We start from the raw sequence: 17,056 nt of genomic DNA, 5'->3' as shown, positions 1-17,056 counted from the left end.
CACGTGCGTGTTTACCCACGTGTATTTGTGCGTATCCCTAGTTACGATTACTGGCACATTCTTTTAGCAAATGTGTGTCAAGCTAATTGAAGAAGACATTGATCATCCCCATGTACTAGAGTTCGAATCCCGCTCTGTGTAGGTTAAAGTAGTGTAGATCATTGCTTTTGAATGATAAAAGTGGTGCGTGCGTATTGAAAAATTTACACAATTGCATTTGTAGTACAAAAAACCCCATAAATTTGAACTGCTCAAATACCAAAAGCGGGTTCAATTTATAGACAAGTACTAACAAGCGTAAACCAGTATCAAACACAATTTTAAGGTAAACACATATCGAATCAAGGTTTTCGGAAACTGTTAACGTCCCTACGGTAAAATTTCTCTCATGCCAAAATGAGGCCATTGGCCAAGACATCGGTGATTCAGTGACTCGGGGAGGGGTAGCACAAACTAACTGCATTTAGTAGCCCACGGTACGATGCATCACTTGGGATTACCGTTCGGCCAGCCAGCCTAACCATCCTCAGTGCTGCGCCTTTGGAATGTTGAGGTTCTCAAAAATTGGGCTGTCAACTCCGACGCCCATTGCGTTCAAACCATTGTCTACGTATATAACACCGCCGGTAATGGCGGAGGCCAAAGGTGATGCCAAGAAAGCAGCTGTGTTTCCTACCTCCTCTGTTCAACGAGATTTGAGACTTCAGTATCTATAACCATGGATAAACGAAAAGGTACAAGAAAACAAAGAGGAGACCGGCAAATTACCTGCGGATAGTTCTTTTTCTAGAGGTGCGTTGGCCGATGAGTAGTCGATCATCATATCGATGAATCCAATTGCTTTTGCAGCACGGCTTCTTAGTGGACCTGAAGTTAAAAGAAACAGAACTTGAAGCTTAACTTGGTCATCTTAACAGTGTATGTAAACAAACGTCGTTGATCCAAAAGCATTCCAGTATTAATGTAATCCAAAAGAAATGTACGGTACCAGCAGATATTGTGTTGACTCTAATTCCCTTTTTTCTTCCCGCTTCAAAAGCGAGCACCTGAGTAATGCCAAGTCATGTCAAAAGACTTTATGGAAGGAAACGAAAGCGGGATAAATTACATGTACAAGTACGTGGAAGAAAAACTCACTCGAGTATCACTCTCAAGAGCAGCTTTTGCAGAGCTCATACCTCCACCATATCTGCAAAAGATAATTTAAGAATCCATCATTGTAAAATATTAGAAAATGTAACTCGATACACAAACGGTGATATGCATGGAAAAGATACCCGGGAATGATCCGCTCGGAAGCAATATATGTAAGCGAAATTGAAGAACCACCTGTAACCAAAAGATTATGTTAATTTGAGTAAAAACACAAGTAAAAGACAAAAAAATAGTGGATACGTGACATGGAAGCTTGCCTGGATTAATTATTGGGAGGAAATGCTTGAGTAAAGAAACATAGGAATAACTCGATGCAGAAATAGCGGCGAGATATCCTTTTCTGGACGTCTCCAACAGAGGTTTAACAACCTATTAACGAGATAACTTAGTACCCGTCAGAAGATAGAGAATAGAAATTCTATTATGGTTACTACTGTACCTCTGGTCCGTTTGCAAGCGAGTGCACAAGAACGTCAATGCTGCCAAAATCATTTTTCACACATTCAGCAGCTTCCTGCAAACATAAAAGCCAGATTCAAGAAAAAACATGTCGTTTAAAAAAGTCTGTGATGTGTATATTAAGCTGAGAACTGGTCACAAGCTCCAACATGCACCGTAAAGTTTTTCTACAAACATTTAGAAGCAAATATGAAATTTAATTTATACCTGGACAGTCCAATTACTGGATCCTGCGTAGCGCTTATTTGTTTTGATCTGCATGAAATTACGCCCAAAAACGTATATGAATCCAATTTTATTTTTCTTTAATATAAACTATATATTTATCTCCTTTACCTCCTCGGGGACATCCTCAGGGTTGTCAAACACAGCATCTAGGGGATATACTTTGGTAATCTCCATCAAAGAACCATCCGGTAATCTGTGGTATTAAATATCTTGTTAGAAACTTGGAAACTATTCATCAATTTTACCGGTTAACAGGATTAAAACCAGATTAAACATCTTACATGCGTGATTCATCAAACTTTCCACGTCGCAGGCTGGACTCAAAAATGTTCAAAGCCTGCACATAGACTCATCGTAGTCAGTAAAACATATCCAAAATGTAGAAGATAAAGGAAGATATAAAGTCCTAGCGATCGGGCCAATCAACTTACAGGCACCCATGTTCCCACAAGAATTTCAGCACCTGCAGCAGCTAGAGATTTTGCGATTGCCCAACCATACCCATTATCATCAGCTACACCAGCAATAAATGCCCTCTTTCCTGCACAAAGCACATCCATATGTAGTTGGAAAGGTATTTGCTCATCAAAATGCAAGTACCTAATTGGCATATGGACCTGGGAATATATGCAATATTCCAGATGAGAAACCATCTAAAAGCTAACAATTAAAGGAAAACTTTCTGCATATAAACCATCGCCAATTAAATGTAGCTAAACGAAATCTAATAAACATCATCTTGAGAGTAATGTTATTCCTCCAAGTATGCTGGCTATAGCTACAGTCACCTTTTCCAAGTGGATGCATCCGAGATTCCGAATCAAGAGTAATTATCTCAGTAGGGAACCAAAAGCTTCTTTATGATAAGTAGGTACGAACTTTCTGCTTTCTTTATTGCAATAAATTTTTCATTTGGAAAAAGTCCATTACCACAATGTATGACATAAAAGTGAATTACAAGAGAGAAATCACCAATATGAGCTTCGACAACAAGAAAACACTGCGTCTATTCTAGTGAAGGGGAAGAAATTAACTCAAAACAAATAAATACTGAGCAAGCGTGTAGAATCAGATAGCTAGAAAGAATATTAACCTTTCAAATTGATTGGTAACCCCGAGACAGGTTTGTTTTCACTAGCCCCAGCCATTGCCTTTGTAACAAACTTATCCAATTTCATAGATGATGAAGTAAAGCACCTCTGGAAAGATTGTACAGATGATATGTGGCATGCACTCGAAAGTTTAGTCCATGAAGCCACCTTAAAATTGCCATTAAGCATTGCAGTGCTCGACCCGAAAGCTCTACGAGAAGAGGAAATGCAGGGTCTGGCAGTTGCCATTTGCAGGCTGGAAGCAGCAGTTGTTGCCATCTCTGATAAATGCAATCTCACGAAGGAGAACAGAGATCTACACAACACATTACACTAAACCATAATTAACATCCATAAAACCGCGAAAGTAAACTAGCAATAGGTTCTCGAGAACACAATACTTTCAAACATTATAAAGGAATTCTCTTTTATCCTGTTTTGGAGCAAACAACATCGATTTTTGACTATTATCCAGCATTTCCACCAAATACTGGTTTTTTTACACTAAGATAAACAAAACCCTTTTGCGGAAACTCCCAACCCATGAAGGAAATCCCATAAATTTGCCTAAAGTAAGCTGAACCCAGAAAATATAGACGCATATATCCGCCATTGAAGCTAAATCCAGAAACTTTGGGTAAAAAAATCATAACACCAGAATAGTAAAACCCTTCTCCACCTTAAACCCCGGTAAATTTCAACACCATCATCTCACATCTGAGGGGGGAAAAATTCCAAACTTCAACTACATTTCACAAAAACCTCAGCACCCAAATAATTGATCTGAACCAGTAGCCCCAACAGCAATACAAGTAACAAATTGAAAAGATGAATGCAGCATAAATTTCTTACCTTTGGCTTTGTGCAATTGAGAGCGCCAATGTGGAGAGCGCAAACAGAAAAAGCTGTGTATTTTTTAATTGGGAAAGAGAAAAGGGAGTTGGAATTTGGAAAGACTCTCGTTCTTATCAGCTTTGCTCGTTAGAGAGAGAGAGGCGCTGAAATCTATGATATGCTTCTCAGTGAGGGTGAGAAGTGAGAACTCTCGAGCGAAGAGGAAGTCGCAGTGTCAATTGTCAAAGAGAAAAGAAAAGGAGTTAATTGCAAATGTGGCCCTTGAGCTTTAATGGGTTTTCCACTTTGATCTTCAATTTTCTTTCTTCACAAATTGGTCTTTGAACTTTTCAGATAAATGAAGTGTCATAACCTCATTTTCGCCGCTTACACGTTCTCTCTTTATTTTTTGATAAATCATATCAAAGAAAAATCAACAAGCATAAGTTGGTATTGAAACATGCAAAAAGGAACAACGGGTGTGTAAATTTATTTTCCCTTTTAAATATGTGTTGAATGAAGACAATCGTTACGTAAATTACAAAAAAATTAACATAATCAATGGTCGATTTTTGGTTGTTGGAATGCTTTGTGATGATTTTGGTGGCACCTTCCTTGTCCTGCAATTGGTCCATCTAGATGAGTTCCTAGGTCCTATTTGTAGGACTAGGATCTCGAAGTGTTTCTTATCTGTCTAATTGATTTGAGTTCGTGTATCTAATTGTAAAATTCGTCAGCCACTAGCACTATGCTTTAGTAGTATTACTATTTTCCTTATAGTGAGATCTCAAGTTCGACTTTCATAAATAACAAGTTTGATATGTAATTATGATTGATACATATTGTTTCGTCCAATTTTTTCACCCGAACATCTTTATATGTAAAAAAAAAAATGTATAATTGGGCGTTGCTTCTGCAATGAATATTTTTTTTCAATTTTCTAAGAAAAAACTGTTACAACTTTTTGTGATAATTATGTTACGTATAGTGATTAGTTACATTAAACATTTTAATCGTAGATTAAAAAAGAGTTTGCACAATAGAAATGTTGCTATTTTATAACCGAAAACCAAATACCTGAAAATCATAAATCATATCAGCTAAAAGGGTTAGTTCATTCAATCTCTTTCCTTACTTCTTCTATTTCTAAGTTCTCTAATTTTTTATCGCTCTCATTCCTGTTAAGTAAAATGTAAGAAATCGAAATCACAACAACCAGGATGCCCAACAAATTTCCTTATCGTGTTTTGTTTTTGGTCATTCAAAGGCCAACCAACTCTATGTCCATATGTTGGAGTTTCACATGTTCCATCTAGACACGATGAAAAGGTGATCAGCAACGTATAGTAAATTGTTCCGGACTTCCATGCAATCCAGACACGACTAGAATTGTCTGTAATTAATGCAGTTTGTGGCCAATTTGGAATCTCCAACCTCCGTGTTTGTGTGTGTATATATTGCTATACACCTGTAAACAACCCAAATCAAAATCCTCCTCTTTTCTCTTTCTTTTGGTGATCTTCTTGGAATCCATCTCTCAAAAGCTCAAAACTTCACATTATATATATATATTGCTATAAACCAGCCAGCCAGAGCTAGATACGGAGCATCAGAGATAACTCAGATAAGCTTGATACATTTTGGTTCGGTGGTCCTAAGCTATAAATTCTATCAGTTCCCTTGAAGAGAATGGTATTGAGGTACTGTTTCCTTCATGAAATCAATTAACAAGAAAAAAAACTATAAATTAAAATTTATTTTCTCCTCTATTTCTTCACCTTTATAGGTTTTTTTTTTTTTTTTTTTTTTAAGTTTTGGTAAATAAATATATATTGTTTAAGGTGGAAGAGAAGAACATGTGGAATAGAAGAGTTAGGGTGCCACCGAAATGTTGGAGATTTCACAATCATTTTGTGGTTTAGAATTTATAGTTGTGAAAATTCTCTATTTGTTAATACTAAACAGAAGCTGAGTCGTAATGAACCTGTACTTGTTCGTGAACTTAATTAATCAAAATTTTAAGCTTAATAAATCTCCTAATTTTTTGGTCTAAAATCTAAGATCCGAAACTTCAAACTAGTCAGAGATAAGAGATGAAAACATCTGTGTATTTCTAGGGAAATTCGTAACTGAAGCCTGAATATGTGGCACTTGTCATCACCAAGCCTTCGAATATATAAGTCATTTGTTACACTCACACATATCACATGCAAAAGCTTCGAGTCTTTTGATTCTCTTTGATCAAGAACTTTCTCTTTGTTTCTCTTGCGATCGATATATTTTCTGTTATACAGTCTCTCTATATAAGCTGCATTAGGGTTTCAGTCTGATTATGAGTTTTCGAGGTTTTTCGAGTAGTTTGGATTGAGATTTTGGGTTGAAAGAAGGGACTAATTGGCCAAAGGGCCATTGCTTGGGGTGAAATATTCTTGTTCAATTTTCCACCATAAATGACAAAAGGGTTTTCCGTGTTTTCTAGTTTTCCGGCAACTTTTGTGAATTGGCCTACTACATTGCTGTTTGTGATTACCGATCCACGCTCTTCCTCATCACCGGAGTCCGGCTCAACAATTTCAAGAGCAGTGATCAAGTTTCGTAAAAGGTTGGAATATCCAACATATTTCAGCTATCTTCATCATATATTGTGTAATAATGTAGCTTTACAGTTAATTTGTTATCAGTAGCACATAATTAACTTAGTGTCCCCTACAAAATTGGCAGATGATAAGCGAAGCCCCTAACCGAGACATTGAAGGAGCAGAAGTTGTGGATACAAACATCCATGAGATAACTCAGGAGTCCAAACCCACTGTCAAAAAGAGAGTAGGAGGATGGAAACTTGCACTTATCTTGCTAGGTACTCATCATCGATGATATTCACTTTTCCTAGCATATATAGATTTTGCAATTCAAGATTATTTTCCATATCTCTCCAAATAGTATTAGGGAGAACGATACACATTTTTCTTCGGTTATATTCATGTTATGTCTTATTCGGTGCAGCGAACCAAGGCCTAGCAACACTAGCTTTCTTTGGTGTAGGAGTGAACTTGGTTTTGTTTCTGATCAGAGTTCTTGATCAAGAAAGTGCCACTGCGGCAAACAATGTCAGCATATGGACTGGAACTGTTTATTTGTTCTCTCTAGTTGGAGCATTCCTCAGTGACTCCTATTGGGGTCGTTACTTAACCTGCGCCATCTTTCAAGTCATCCTTGTTCTGGTATAATATATACTTTTCTTTTTGAGATGTCCCAAGTGAATTTTTTGAATTGTTCTTCAAACATACATGTATAACAAAACTTAATGTTCGTTAATCAGGGCTTGGGGCTATTGTCCTTGACGTCTTGGCTCTGGCTGATCCATCCGCACGGTTGCGGTGGTGTAGGAAATTACTGCCAGCCAACATCCAAAGTTGGTGTGGCTTTCTTTTACCTATCAATATATCTAATCGCACTTGGATACGGTGGCCACCAACCAACTATTGCAACATTTGGAGCAGACCAATTCGACGAGAGTGATCCCAAACAACAATTTTCGAAAGCAGCTTTCTTTGCTTACTTCTACTTTGCACTCAACGTTGGGTGTCTTTTCTCAAACACCATATTGGTTTACTATGAGGATAAAGGTTTATGGACTCTGGGGTTTCTGGTGTCATTAGGATCTGCTATCTTAGCCCTAGTGTCATATTTGGCAGCATCACCTGGGTACCGGTACCTAAAACCATGTGGCAACCCATTGCCACGCGTGGCTCAGGTATTCGTGGCTGCCTTTAGAAAATTGAGTGTTGCTCCAACCAGCCCGGATAATCTTTATGAGCTGGAAGGAACAAAATCTGCAATCAAAGGGAGTAGAAAGATTCTACACAGTAATGAGATTTTGTAAGTAATATTGCACTTTAACTGTATGTAAGTTAATTAAGTTAACTGTGGTTAGCTGAGCTCTAAAATAATGTCATCTGCACTTTTATCCTTTTTATTTTATCATGCCAGGAGTGCAAGATGGCATTTTAAGAGTAATAGAAGCTCTCTGATTTAATAGTTTTATTAGTTTCCTAATATTTCAAGTTCTTTTTGTTAGGTTTTTGGACAAGGCAGCGACAATAACCGAGAAGGATCAAACTGCAGACGAAACAAATCCATGGAGGCTTTGTACTGTAACTCAAGTTGAGGAAGCGAAATGCGTACTAAAAATGCTACCCGTTTGGCTTTGCACCATAATTTACTCAGTGGTGTTTACACAGATGGCTTCACTTTTTGTGGAGCAAGGTGATGTGATGGAATCCCACATCGGAAAGTTTCACCTTCCGGCCGCCAGCATGTCTGTATTTGACATATGCAGTGTCTTTATCTGCACAGGACTTTATCGCAATTTCCTTGTGCCTTTAGCCGGAAGGTTAAGTGGGAACCCAAAAGGCCTATCCGAGCTTCAAAGAATGGGTGTAGGGCTTATTATTGGATTGTTGGCAATGGTTGCGGCCGGTGCCACGGAAATTGCTAGGCTCAGAGGTGTTACACCAGGTGAGAAGGTAAGCTCACTAAGCATATTTTGGCAAATCCCACAATATGTTCTTGTTGGTACTTCAGAAGTTTTTATGTATGTGGGACAACTTGAGTTCTTCAATGGACAAGCCCCGGATGGGATTAAAAGCTTTGGAAGTTCATTGTGCATGGCGTCGATATCTCTCGGAAACTATGTGAGCAGCTTACTAGTTAACATAGTAACGCATATTACAGCTAGAGGTGGAGACCCTGGTTGGATCCCAAATAATCTGAATGAAGGTCACTTGGATAGATTCTACTTCCTCATTGCAATTCTAACAGCTTTGGATTTTGTGGTTTATTTGTTTTGTGCTAAGTGGTACAAGGGAATCAACCTCCAAAGCTCTGAGCAGGAAATTGAGATCATGGAAAATCAGAAGGGCAATGATCTCCAAGGTTCTGGGCAGGAAACTCAGATCACGGAAACTCAACCCGGAAGTTCATCAAATCAGGGAAAAGCACAAGATGAGGCAGTGCTCAACAAAGTTTAAACCTTAAGTTTTATGTTCCTTATTTTATGTTCTTTTGTAGGCAGTCTTTCTCTTGTTTTGTCTTTGAATGTAAGCTTAAGTTTTAAAATAAAGATATTGCAGAGTAGAGGATGACTTCTCCTTACTTTAAACCCTAGCAATTTCAACACGAGATCGAGTAACACATTTGAACATTTAGTAGTTGATCAAGAATCGATATGATCTAGGTCAAGCTTCATAAAATGCTTTCCAATTAATGCGTTTCGAAAACAACTTGGTACAAGTGCTTGTAGTTCTATGCTTAAAAACGTTTACCATGGGCCTGAAGTTCTGTATTCGAATTCCCCTTCTCTAGTATCGCTTGTCGGATATTAGAATGGTTAGAGTCCAACTCAAACAAATGACAATGAGATTGATCCCACCAAATGTTTTTTTTTTGTGAGATTTGAAAACTTGATTGGGAGAAACATTGACATGTATATTGGATATGTTTGAAATAGAAATGGACATTATGCAGAAGCAGAAAGCAACATCATGTATATTGATGAGAGTAATATATTACCAAGAGAGAGAGGTAGGGGTCTTGGCTGGGACAATATATATATACAGGCTGTAGCAACAATGAAACTTTAATTTGACGGATCGTGATGAAACTTACATTTCAAATCGGTGAGTTGACAGCCTAAAATAATCAAAAGCATTAGGACCCAAGAAATTAAGGATAATTTGGAGGAAAGAAAAACCCTAATAAAATGATCATCTTCTTCTCCTAGACGGTTAATTAATATTCACACCAAATAGCCTAATTCCTTTTTCCTCAGCTATGGATGCCCTGTGATCTTCACTATATTTACCTTCACCTTTTTGAAACTTGGAGCTGCTACATTCCCCCAAATTTAGTTCCAATTTTACCTGCAAATCCTTACACTCACTGGCCTCCTCAACAAAACATGATCTCTTGCTTTCACCTTCACTGTGCATTACATCAATTAACCAAAATGTAGTACTTTCTCTATCTTCCTCTCTTATCACTTGACCATCACTCTCACATGCATAAAATGTGATCACATCATTTGCCTTCAAATTGTTTTCCTTCACAAACCTATTCCAACCCCTTGTGAACACAAAGCTTTGGCTACTCCTCCAATAGCAATACCTAAACTTCCAAACCCTCATGAGCTTGTCATAGAAAACTAGCTCAATGTCCTCAGTCACATTTTCTTCCGCATTCTCACAAATACAAGGGAAATACTCGACCGCGTATTTCTTCGGAATCACAAGCCTATTGAGCTTACCCACATCACTCGGAGTAAGTTCTTTTTGGAAGAGTTGTCGACACAATACTTGTCCATCGCCATGCACTCTTATTGGGTTGGTGCCCTTGCTCATTTCCTCAATTTGAGATTGTGCTTGGGACCTCATAAAGGCATCAAATTTGGATGGATAGGAACCATCCCTAATCATTTTAATTATTGCCTCTGTTGTGTAATGGTTTTGGAAATCAGGCTCTTGAATGGTGAAGTTGGTCCAAGGAAAATTTCTATGCAAATCTTTACCATTTCGAAGCTTGACTGCCGCACTATCATAAGCCATGGCAGCTTCCTTCTCAGATTTGAAGGTGCCAAGCCAAATTCTTTGGTGGTTTGCATATATTTGTGCACCCCAGTGACCATTTTGTTGTGGCACAACCCCTTTGAACTTTGCAAATGAGACATCATTGTCGTGCCTCGCGCGCTTATTCTGATGTAGCAGCGCAAAATCGGTTTCGTTTGAATCCGAAGTCTCCAAACCCACATTTCTTTGGGCACTTGAGATCATGATTGATGCATCTTCTGCCATTGTGAATGATCTCAAGGGAAAAGATAAGCACAATATTGACATGGATGTGAAGACTAATTGATCGAGTATTACAAAACTGCAAAGTGATCAATGGCATTCAAGAAAAGCATGATGAGGGAAACTTTTAACATTGCAGACATGGTTAACTTTGGGAGAGTTTTTGAGGGAGAGAATCTGAAATCAGAGATTTGCATATGCTTTCGTTGCATGAACATGGTTTGTATTTGAAAGGCTGAGGGTTCAAAATATTAAACTGAATTAGGTAAGTAACAACCAAATTAAACACATTATTCTAGAAAAGATAAACCAAATTTTCGAGTGAAAAGTCAAGGATTAATCGAAGAAAAAATGAATTGAAGCGGCTTTATCTTAATTTAGGAAAATTAATTAGGTGTCACAGCCTCAAACTAAATAACCCATTTTGTTAAGCATATAGTTAATTACAAGTTACAAGTAGATAGCTGGCTATAACATCAGAGACATGTTATAGCACTCATCTATCAGTCTTGATTAGAAGTTTCCAAATATAAATTTAATAATTGGATACAAAAATAATTTTAATTAATTAGTTGATCACAATTTATGTGCTAATCATAGAATAAAACCGATGATGTGTCAGATTCTGTTCATATGTACGGCTGGGATACATAGCAAAATAGAAGTAAAAAATCACATATGCAGATTGCAAACCAAAGATGTTTGTTCCACTCTCGTTAACAAGGGATCCCGAGTATCTGCATTTAGTTAACCGGAGTGTTCGATTTTAGTTGAGTAAATTTGCAATGTATATGAATAAGACACGTCACAGTGATAATTACCTTCATTCTCAACAAACAAATATCCTTACAATAAGGGATTATAGCTTCTAAAATTCCGCCTACTGTAACTACGCGTGATGAAATCCAACTTTGGAGATTTTCACCTCCTAGCTGCTAGCATGTCTGCTTTTGACATATGCAGCGTTCTCATTTCATTTGCACAGGAATTTATCCCCCACTTCTCGTGCCGCTAGTCGGAAAACTAAGGGGAAACCCTAAGGGTTTATCTGAGGTAAAAAGAATGGGATAGGTCTAATCATCAGAATGTTATCGATGACTGCAGCTGGTGTCACAGAGATTGCAAGGCTCAAGCATGTGCGGCTGGTGAGAAGATAAGCACTCTAAGCATATTTTGGCAAATTCTGCAGTTTCGTTGGTGCTTCAGAAGTTTTTATGTATGTTGGTCAACTGGAGTTCTTCAAGGGTCAAGCCCGAGATAGGATAAAAGCTTTGGAAGTTCACTGTGCATGGCTTCAATATCTCTTGGGAATTATGTGAGCAGCAAGCTGGTTAACATGGTGATGGGAATCACAGATTCACAGCTAAAGGCAAAAGCCCTGGTTGGATCCCGATGATCTGAATACATGTCACATGGACAGATTCTCCTTCCTAATTGCTGCCCTATCGACTTTCGGTTTCATAATTTATGTGTTTTGTGCTAAAGTGGTACAAGGGAATTGACCTTGAGGGGCCTCAGATGGAAATTCAGATCATGGAATATGTCGAGAAGATGTGGTGATATGAAAAGTTTAGACCTAAGTAGCTGAAAGATGAATTTGGCATAAGTTTTTGAATAAGCTAGCATTTATCTTGCAGAAGATGAGAGCGATGGTCTCGTTTGGTATGGATAGAATTGGAATGGACATGTTTTCATCTTGAGTAACCAATGTCTTGGTCCCTTAATTAGTTTCATTTATTCCCCTACTATACTATAAGAAAAGTAATTTACTAATTCCAATCTAATTATCTGTATCGAGTGAGCGCTACATTCTCCAACACCCAATTACTTTAAGGGGTTTTTTTTTTTTTTTTTTTTTTTTTGCAAAGACTTTAAGGGTTGGTTTAGAGTTACTTAATTTTTTTTAAAAGCAACTTTTTTTTTTAAAAGTTAAAGTTAAAATTATGTTTGGTAAATGGAAAAAAAAATCATGAGTGTAAAATAGTAGGAAGCAAAAACAACTCTACTTATACTTCTAAAAAAAGAAAACGCTTTTTTTATAGGAGGTAGGTGAACAATACCAATTAATGAACTTTCGTATTGACAATCCTACACCATCATTTTTTGCTAAAAGCACTTTTAGCACTACAGTTTACCAAACACTTACCTACTTTTTTTCACAGTTACTTATTCTCATAGCATAGCACCAATTAAAAAAAAAATACAACAATCCCTCCTAAGAATATTAATTTACCTACAGCATGTTGCATGCAAATTAAGGGTGGGAAGAGAGAGAATCTCTCATAAGTCACCTCATTTTGTATATTAATCTGGCCCAACCCAGGTTTAAATCAAACCCAAACCTATGAGCCCTTCTATAGTTTCAATGGAAAGCCCATTATAAAATTGGTAAAAGCCCAATAATTGGATGCCGTACCCCCCACCTGGGAGATTCGGATACCAATGATCAAATGATAACGTCACACGAGGCGCACGTGACTCTCCATGACGGTCTCACACATGATAGACAGACGGTCGTTGCAAAAGATCAATCGCCAAAAAAAAAAAAAAAGCACTTGCAAATTATTAACCGCATTTAAATTGCCATTTCGAGTCCGCTTTTCCCCTGTTTCGCGAACCCTAGACAGTTCAATTCAATCTCCCTCTCTTTCTCTCTCCTAGGGTTCCGTTTTCTACAACTTTCTCGCGGTTTCGGGCTCTCTGTGAGCGGTAATGGAGTTCGGAGGAGGTGGCCGGAAGAGAGGCAGGCCGGAAGCTGGGCACTTTAATGGCAATGGCGGCTTCAAGAAATCCAAGCCAGGTTCGTCTTCCCATTGCTTTCAAGCTTCAATCTTTTGTTCGTGCTTTTCCATATTTTTGTATCATGTCGATATGTATATATGTAAGTTATATGCATTGAAGTTAGGGTTTGGTGCTTTGATGTGCTTGTTCTGCTTTTGTGCATTTAGCTATTTTTTTTGTACTCGATTGCGATAGTTCAGAAGGTTGGATAAAGTGGTTAAATTAAGTTAAGAAAGCTTCCAGCTTGTTATGAATGAAGGAAAAGTATTTAAAGAACGTTGAATTTTGCTGTCAAGTTTAAAAATATCGGAATTTCAGTTCATTGGAGTTTACAGGATATTCGAAGAGCCCGGTCTCTTTGTTGCTATCTCATGTGGGCATTCATATTGGGTTACCCAACTGATGATCATAATGTTTCTTCAAAAGATTGTGCTCCTTAATGTCTTCATGAAAATTGTTTGCTTGTTGGGTGAAATGTAATTGAAAGCTGGTTATGAGTGTTTGTGGTATCTATTATCTTCGTTTTTCAAAGCAGGACTTTAGTTGTAGTATAATTTGTGCAAAAGACACCCTTAAGACAACATGTTAAAATTATGGAATTTTCTCTCAAGTTGTATGCCACTTACATTTTGCCCTCTTGGTTTTGGTTTTACTTGAGCTATCTGGTATTGTATTTTGGTGATGTTATTCAAGTCGAAGATGGAATCCACTGTTTTAAATATTATTTGCTAATGACTGACGAGGAGGAAGGAGATGAAGAATCCTATGTTCTCTTCACATTTATCTGAGAATCGAAGCATCAACTTTTTGATTCAAAGTTAATAGATTGAAAACCATAATTTTAAACTATCTTTTTGTTACCTCTTTGTTGGTTTAAAAAGTACAGGGTTTAGAGGTCTGTTTTTATTAGTCCGTATAATGGGGTTTGATCTTACACTACTTTGATTCTGCAATGAAATTGGTGTTTTATACATATTTTTTTACTGCTAAAAATGGCAACATGGTGATGAATAATACATTGTTAAAGTTTTGAAGATTAATAATCCACTGTAAGTGTAACTGAGGGAAATTAATTAATGTTCTGCAACAGAAATGGAGTCCTTTCAACCTGGTATAGGAAGCAAATCGAAGCCATGCACAAAGTTTTTCAGGTTCTAATCTTAACTTATCTAAAATGAATAGCCTAAATGTAATCATGCATATTGACAAGTTTAAGAAAAGTTTGTTCTTCAATTTTTGCGAGTAATTTGGACTAATGAAATGGGCCATCAAAGCTTTGATACAGGTTGAATCATCTGTTCTAATCATGATAACAAAGACTGAACAGATATCGTTGAATGACAACAGTTCGATTAAGTACTTACTGGATTCTATAACAAAGACCGAACAGATATCGTTGAATGACAACAGTTTGATTAAGTACTTGCTGGATTCTATCTAGTTTATCATGTTTGTATGGGATGCAGAAGTTGTCCTTCATATCATGGTTATCTATAGTTTCTTTCTTGCTTTTGAAATCAAAGTGACTGAAGCTACAGAACTGGTCGCAAAGTTTTGAAACGGTTTTTTTATGTTCAGACTATGCAAAAAGTAAAATGAATTGAGAATTATTAGCGCTATGAGGTCAAGTCATTTTTTCTTTCAAAAACTGTCTGGGACTCCTTGTGCAAACTCGGGGATATGTAACTTCTGTTTAAATTGTGACTTCATTGATCGTTTTCAAAAAGTTCCTGGTTCTCTTTCAATTTTTGTATAGGGTGAGGTCTAAGTCATGGTGGCATTTTTATATTGTAAACAGAGCTTTATTGCGAATTATGTACATTTCCAACCTCAGACTTAACTCTTAAGAGCTGGGATAGTCCTTTATGATAGTGAATCATATGCAGTGTTAGTATGTTATTATTTTCATTCTATTATCAGGTAAGGGTGGTAGTGATGTAATTGGATAATAGAAGATTGGCCTTGCATCATCTTTTGGAAGACTATGCCATTGCTAATGAAACATGATCGCCTGAAATATAGTTGACTAAGCTTAAAAATTCCACTTAGTTTCACAACTTTTAGGATCTTGATACATTTCTAAGAAACCATGTGTTTTTAGCCAGTTGGGCAGTGATTCTGGTGAAGAAATTATTTTAAGTTTCGTGTTTTCCTATATGTTCTATAACACAACCTTTCCTCAACTGAGCTTATGTATGATATTTTCTCTTTGGCCCATTTCTGATATATAGTTTCAGGATTCTGTGACATTTTCTGTCTGTCATATTTGGGCTCAGGAGTTTTTGTTTTATTTATATGCAGCACTTCTGGGTGCCCTTTTGGTGAGGGATGTCATTTCTTGCATTATGTTCCTGGTGGCATCAAAGCGGTGTCTCAGATGACTGGTAGCAACCCAACTCATCCTCCTCCTCCTAGAAATTCAGCAGCCCCACCATCATTTCCAGATGGTTCATCTCCTCCAACTGTCAAGACACGGTTGTGTAACAAGTACAACACAGTTGAAGGTTGCAAGTTCGGGGATAAATGCCATTTTGCACATGGTGACTGGGAGCTTGGTAGGCCCACTGCTCAATCCTATGAAGATCCTCGTACAGGGGGAGGATTTCCGGGCAGGATGGGAGGTCGGATGGAGCCTCCCCCGCCAGCACATGGAGCTGTAGCAAGTTTTGGGGCCACAGCCACAGCTAAGATCAGTGTTGACGCTTCACTTGCTGGAGCCATAATTGGGAAAAACGGTGTGCACTCAAAGCAAATTTGTCGTGTGACTGGAGCGAAGCTTTCTATAAGAGAGCATGAAACAGATCATAAGCTGAGGAACATTGAGCTTGAGGGAACCTTGGACCAGATTAAAGACGCAAGTGCCATGGTTCGTGAGCTTATTGGGAACGTGAGTTCAGGTGCTGGAGCTCACAACATGAGGAACCCTGCTATATCAGCCTCATCTGCGGCAAGCAACTTCAAGACTAAGCTTTGTGAGAACTTTACTAAAGGTACATGCACCTTTGGGGATAGGTGCCACTTTGCACATGGACAAGAAGAGTTGCGCAGGTCGGGGATGTGATTTCTTTCAATACCTCTTTCGTGTTCTCTTACCGTTCTGTTGTAGGATACACTTATTACAGCATTAATTTTGTGTTTGTTAAATTTTTCCAAGAATGCAGCTTCCTTAGTTTTCTAGGGTTTAATATTCGGAAAATTTAGTAGTTTTTCCACCCGTCTTTCGGAGTCAAGTTGAGATCTCTTGGTTGAACTAATCTAGTGAATAGTGATAAGAACAGGCCGCCAGTTAGCATCTGCAGTGGCAAATGCTAATCCTGGCTGCTTGAATGTGTTCATTTTGTTTTTATCAGATTAAAGGAAAATGAGATGTTGATTTTGTGCTCACATCTGTTTAGGGTTTTTATTTCAAGTTTTTTTAAGAATATTGTTACACCTGCAAAATAACTCGCTAAATTCACAAGAAATTTTTTTCCTGCACGTTTCAAACTGTAATTTGTATTCCGAAAAATGTAGAAAACGTAAGCAGCCGAATATTTTCCTTGGTTGAATCTAGAAAAGATGGTGATAAGATTGGGGCAAAAGGCCCTGTACATGTCGACTAATTCTTTTAAGGCCCAATAAAAGTGAAGTAGGATTCTCTTACTCTTTTTTTTGTCTTATTCT

At 37.7% G+C, this 17,056-nt stretch overlaps 4 protein-coding genes across 6 annotated transcripts; 2 read left to right on the top strand and 2 right to left on the bottom strand.

Moving 5' to 3' along the window:
* Window positions 1–216: 216 nt before the first annotated feature.
* On the bottom strand, window positions 217–4,028 carry LOC103401557 (enoyl-[acyl-carrier-protein] reductase [NADH], chloroplastic-like). Of its 3 annotated transcripts, none has more exons than XM_008340271.4 (13): window positions 3,786–4,028; window positions 2,936–3,249; window positions 2,274–2,383; window positions 2,124–2,179; window positions 1,951–2,035; window positions 1,822–1,869; window positions 1,595–1,669; window positions 1,413–1,524; window positions 1,278–1,329; window positions 1,138–1,189; window positions 989–1,046; window positions 769–867; window positions 217–681 (listed from the first exon to the last, which is right to left on the bottom strand). In XM_008340271.4, exons 2-13 carry the CDS (start codon window positions 3,210–3,212, stop codon window positions 527–529), a joined length of 1,179 nt encoding a protein of 392 aa, XP_008338493.1. In that variant the 5' UTR covers window positions 3,213–3,249; window positions 3,786–4,028; the 3' UTR covers window positions 217–526.
* Window positions 4,029–6,227: 2,199 nt separating this feature from the next.
* On the top strand, window positions 6,228–8,921 carry LOC103401556 (protein NRT1/ PTR FAMILY 7.1-like). Its single transcript, XM_029087848.2, has 5 exons — window positions 6,228–6,369; window positions 6,489–6,624; window positions 6,771–6,988; window positions 7,087–7,646; window positions 7,846–8,921. Exons 2-5 carry the CDS (start codon window positions 6,489–6,491, stop codon window positions 8,795–8,797), a joined length of 1,866 nt encoding a protein of 621 aa, XP_028943681.1. The 5' UTR covers window positions 6,228–6,369; the 3' UTR covers window positions 8,798–8,921.
* A 632-nt stretch (window positions 8,922–9,553) lies between these two features.
* Window positions 9,554–10,615, bottom strand: LOC103401573 (AP2/ERF and B3 domain-containing transcription factor At1g50680-like). The gene has a single exon (XM_008340290.2). It carries the CDS (start codon window positions 10,613–10,615, stop codon window positions 9,554–9,556), a length of 1,062 nt encoding a protein of 353 aa, XP_008338512.2.
* Window positions 10,616–12,464: 1,849 nt separating this feature from the next.
* On the top strand, window positions 12,465–16,777 carry LOC103416085 (zinc finger CCCH domain-containing protein 14-like). Its single transcript, XM_008354353.4, has 3 exons — window positions 12,465–13,412; window positions 14,484–14,544; window positions 15,695–16,777. Exons 1-3 carry the CDS (start codon window positions 13,325–13,327, stop codon window positions 16,452–16,454), a joined length of 909 nt encoding a protein of 302 aa, XP_008352575.2. The 5' UTR covers window positions 12,465–13,324; the 3' UTR covers window positions 16,455–16,777.
* Window positions 16,778–17,056: the final 279 nt, after the last annotated feature.

The sequence above is a fragment of the Malus domestica genome, chromosome 11, assembly GCF_042453785.1.
Source record: "Malus domestica chromosome 11, GDT2T_hap1".
Classification (NCBI taxonomy): domain Eukaryota; kingdom Viridiplantae; phylum Streptophyta; class Magnoliopsida; order Rosales; family Rosaceae; genus Malus; species Malus domestica.
The sequence above is the reverse complement of the archived record's forward strand: the minus strand, read 5'-3'. Positions and strand labels throughout refer to the sequence as shown.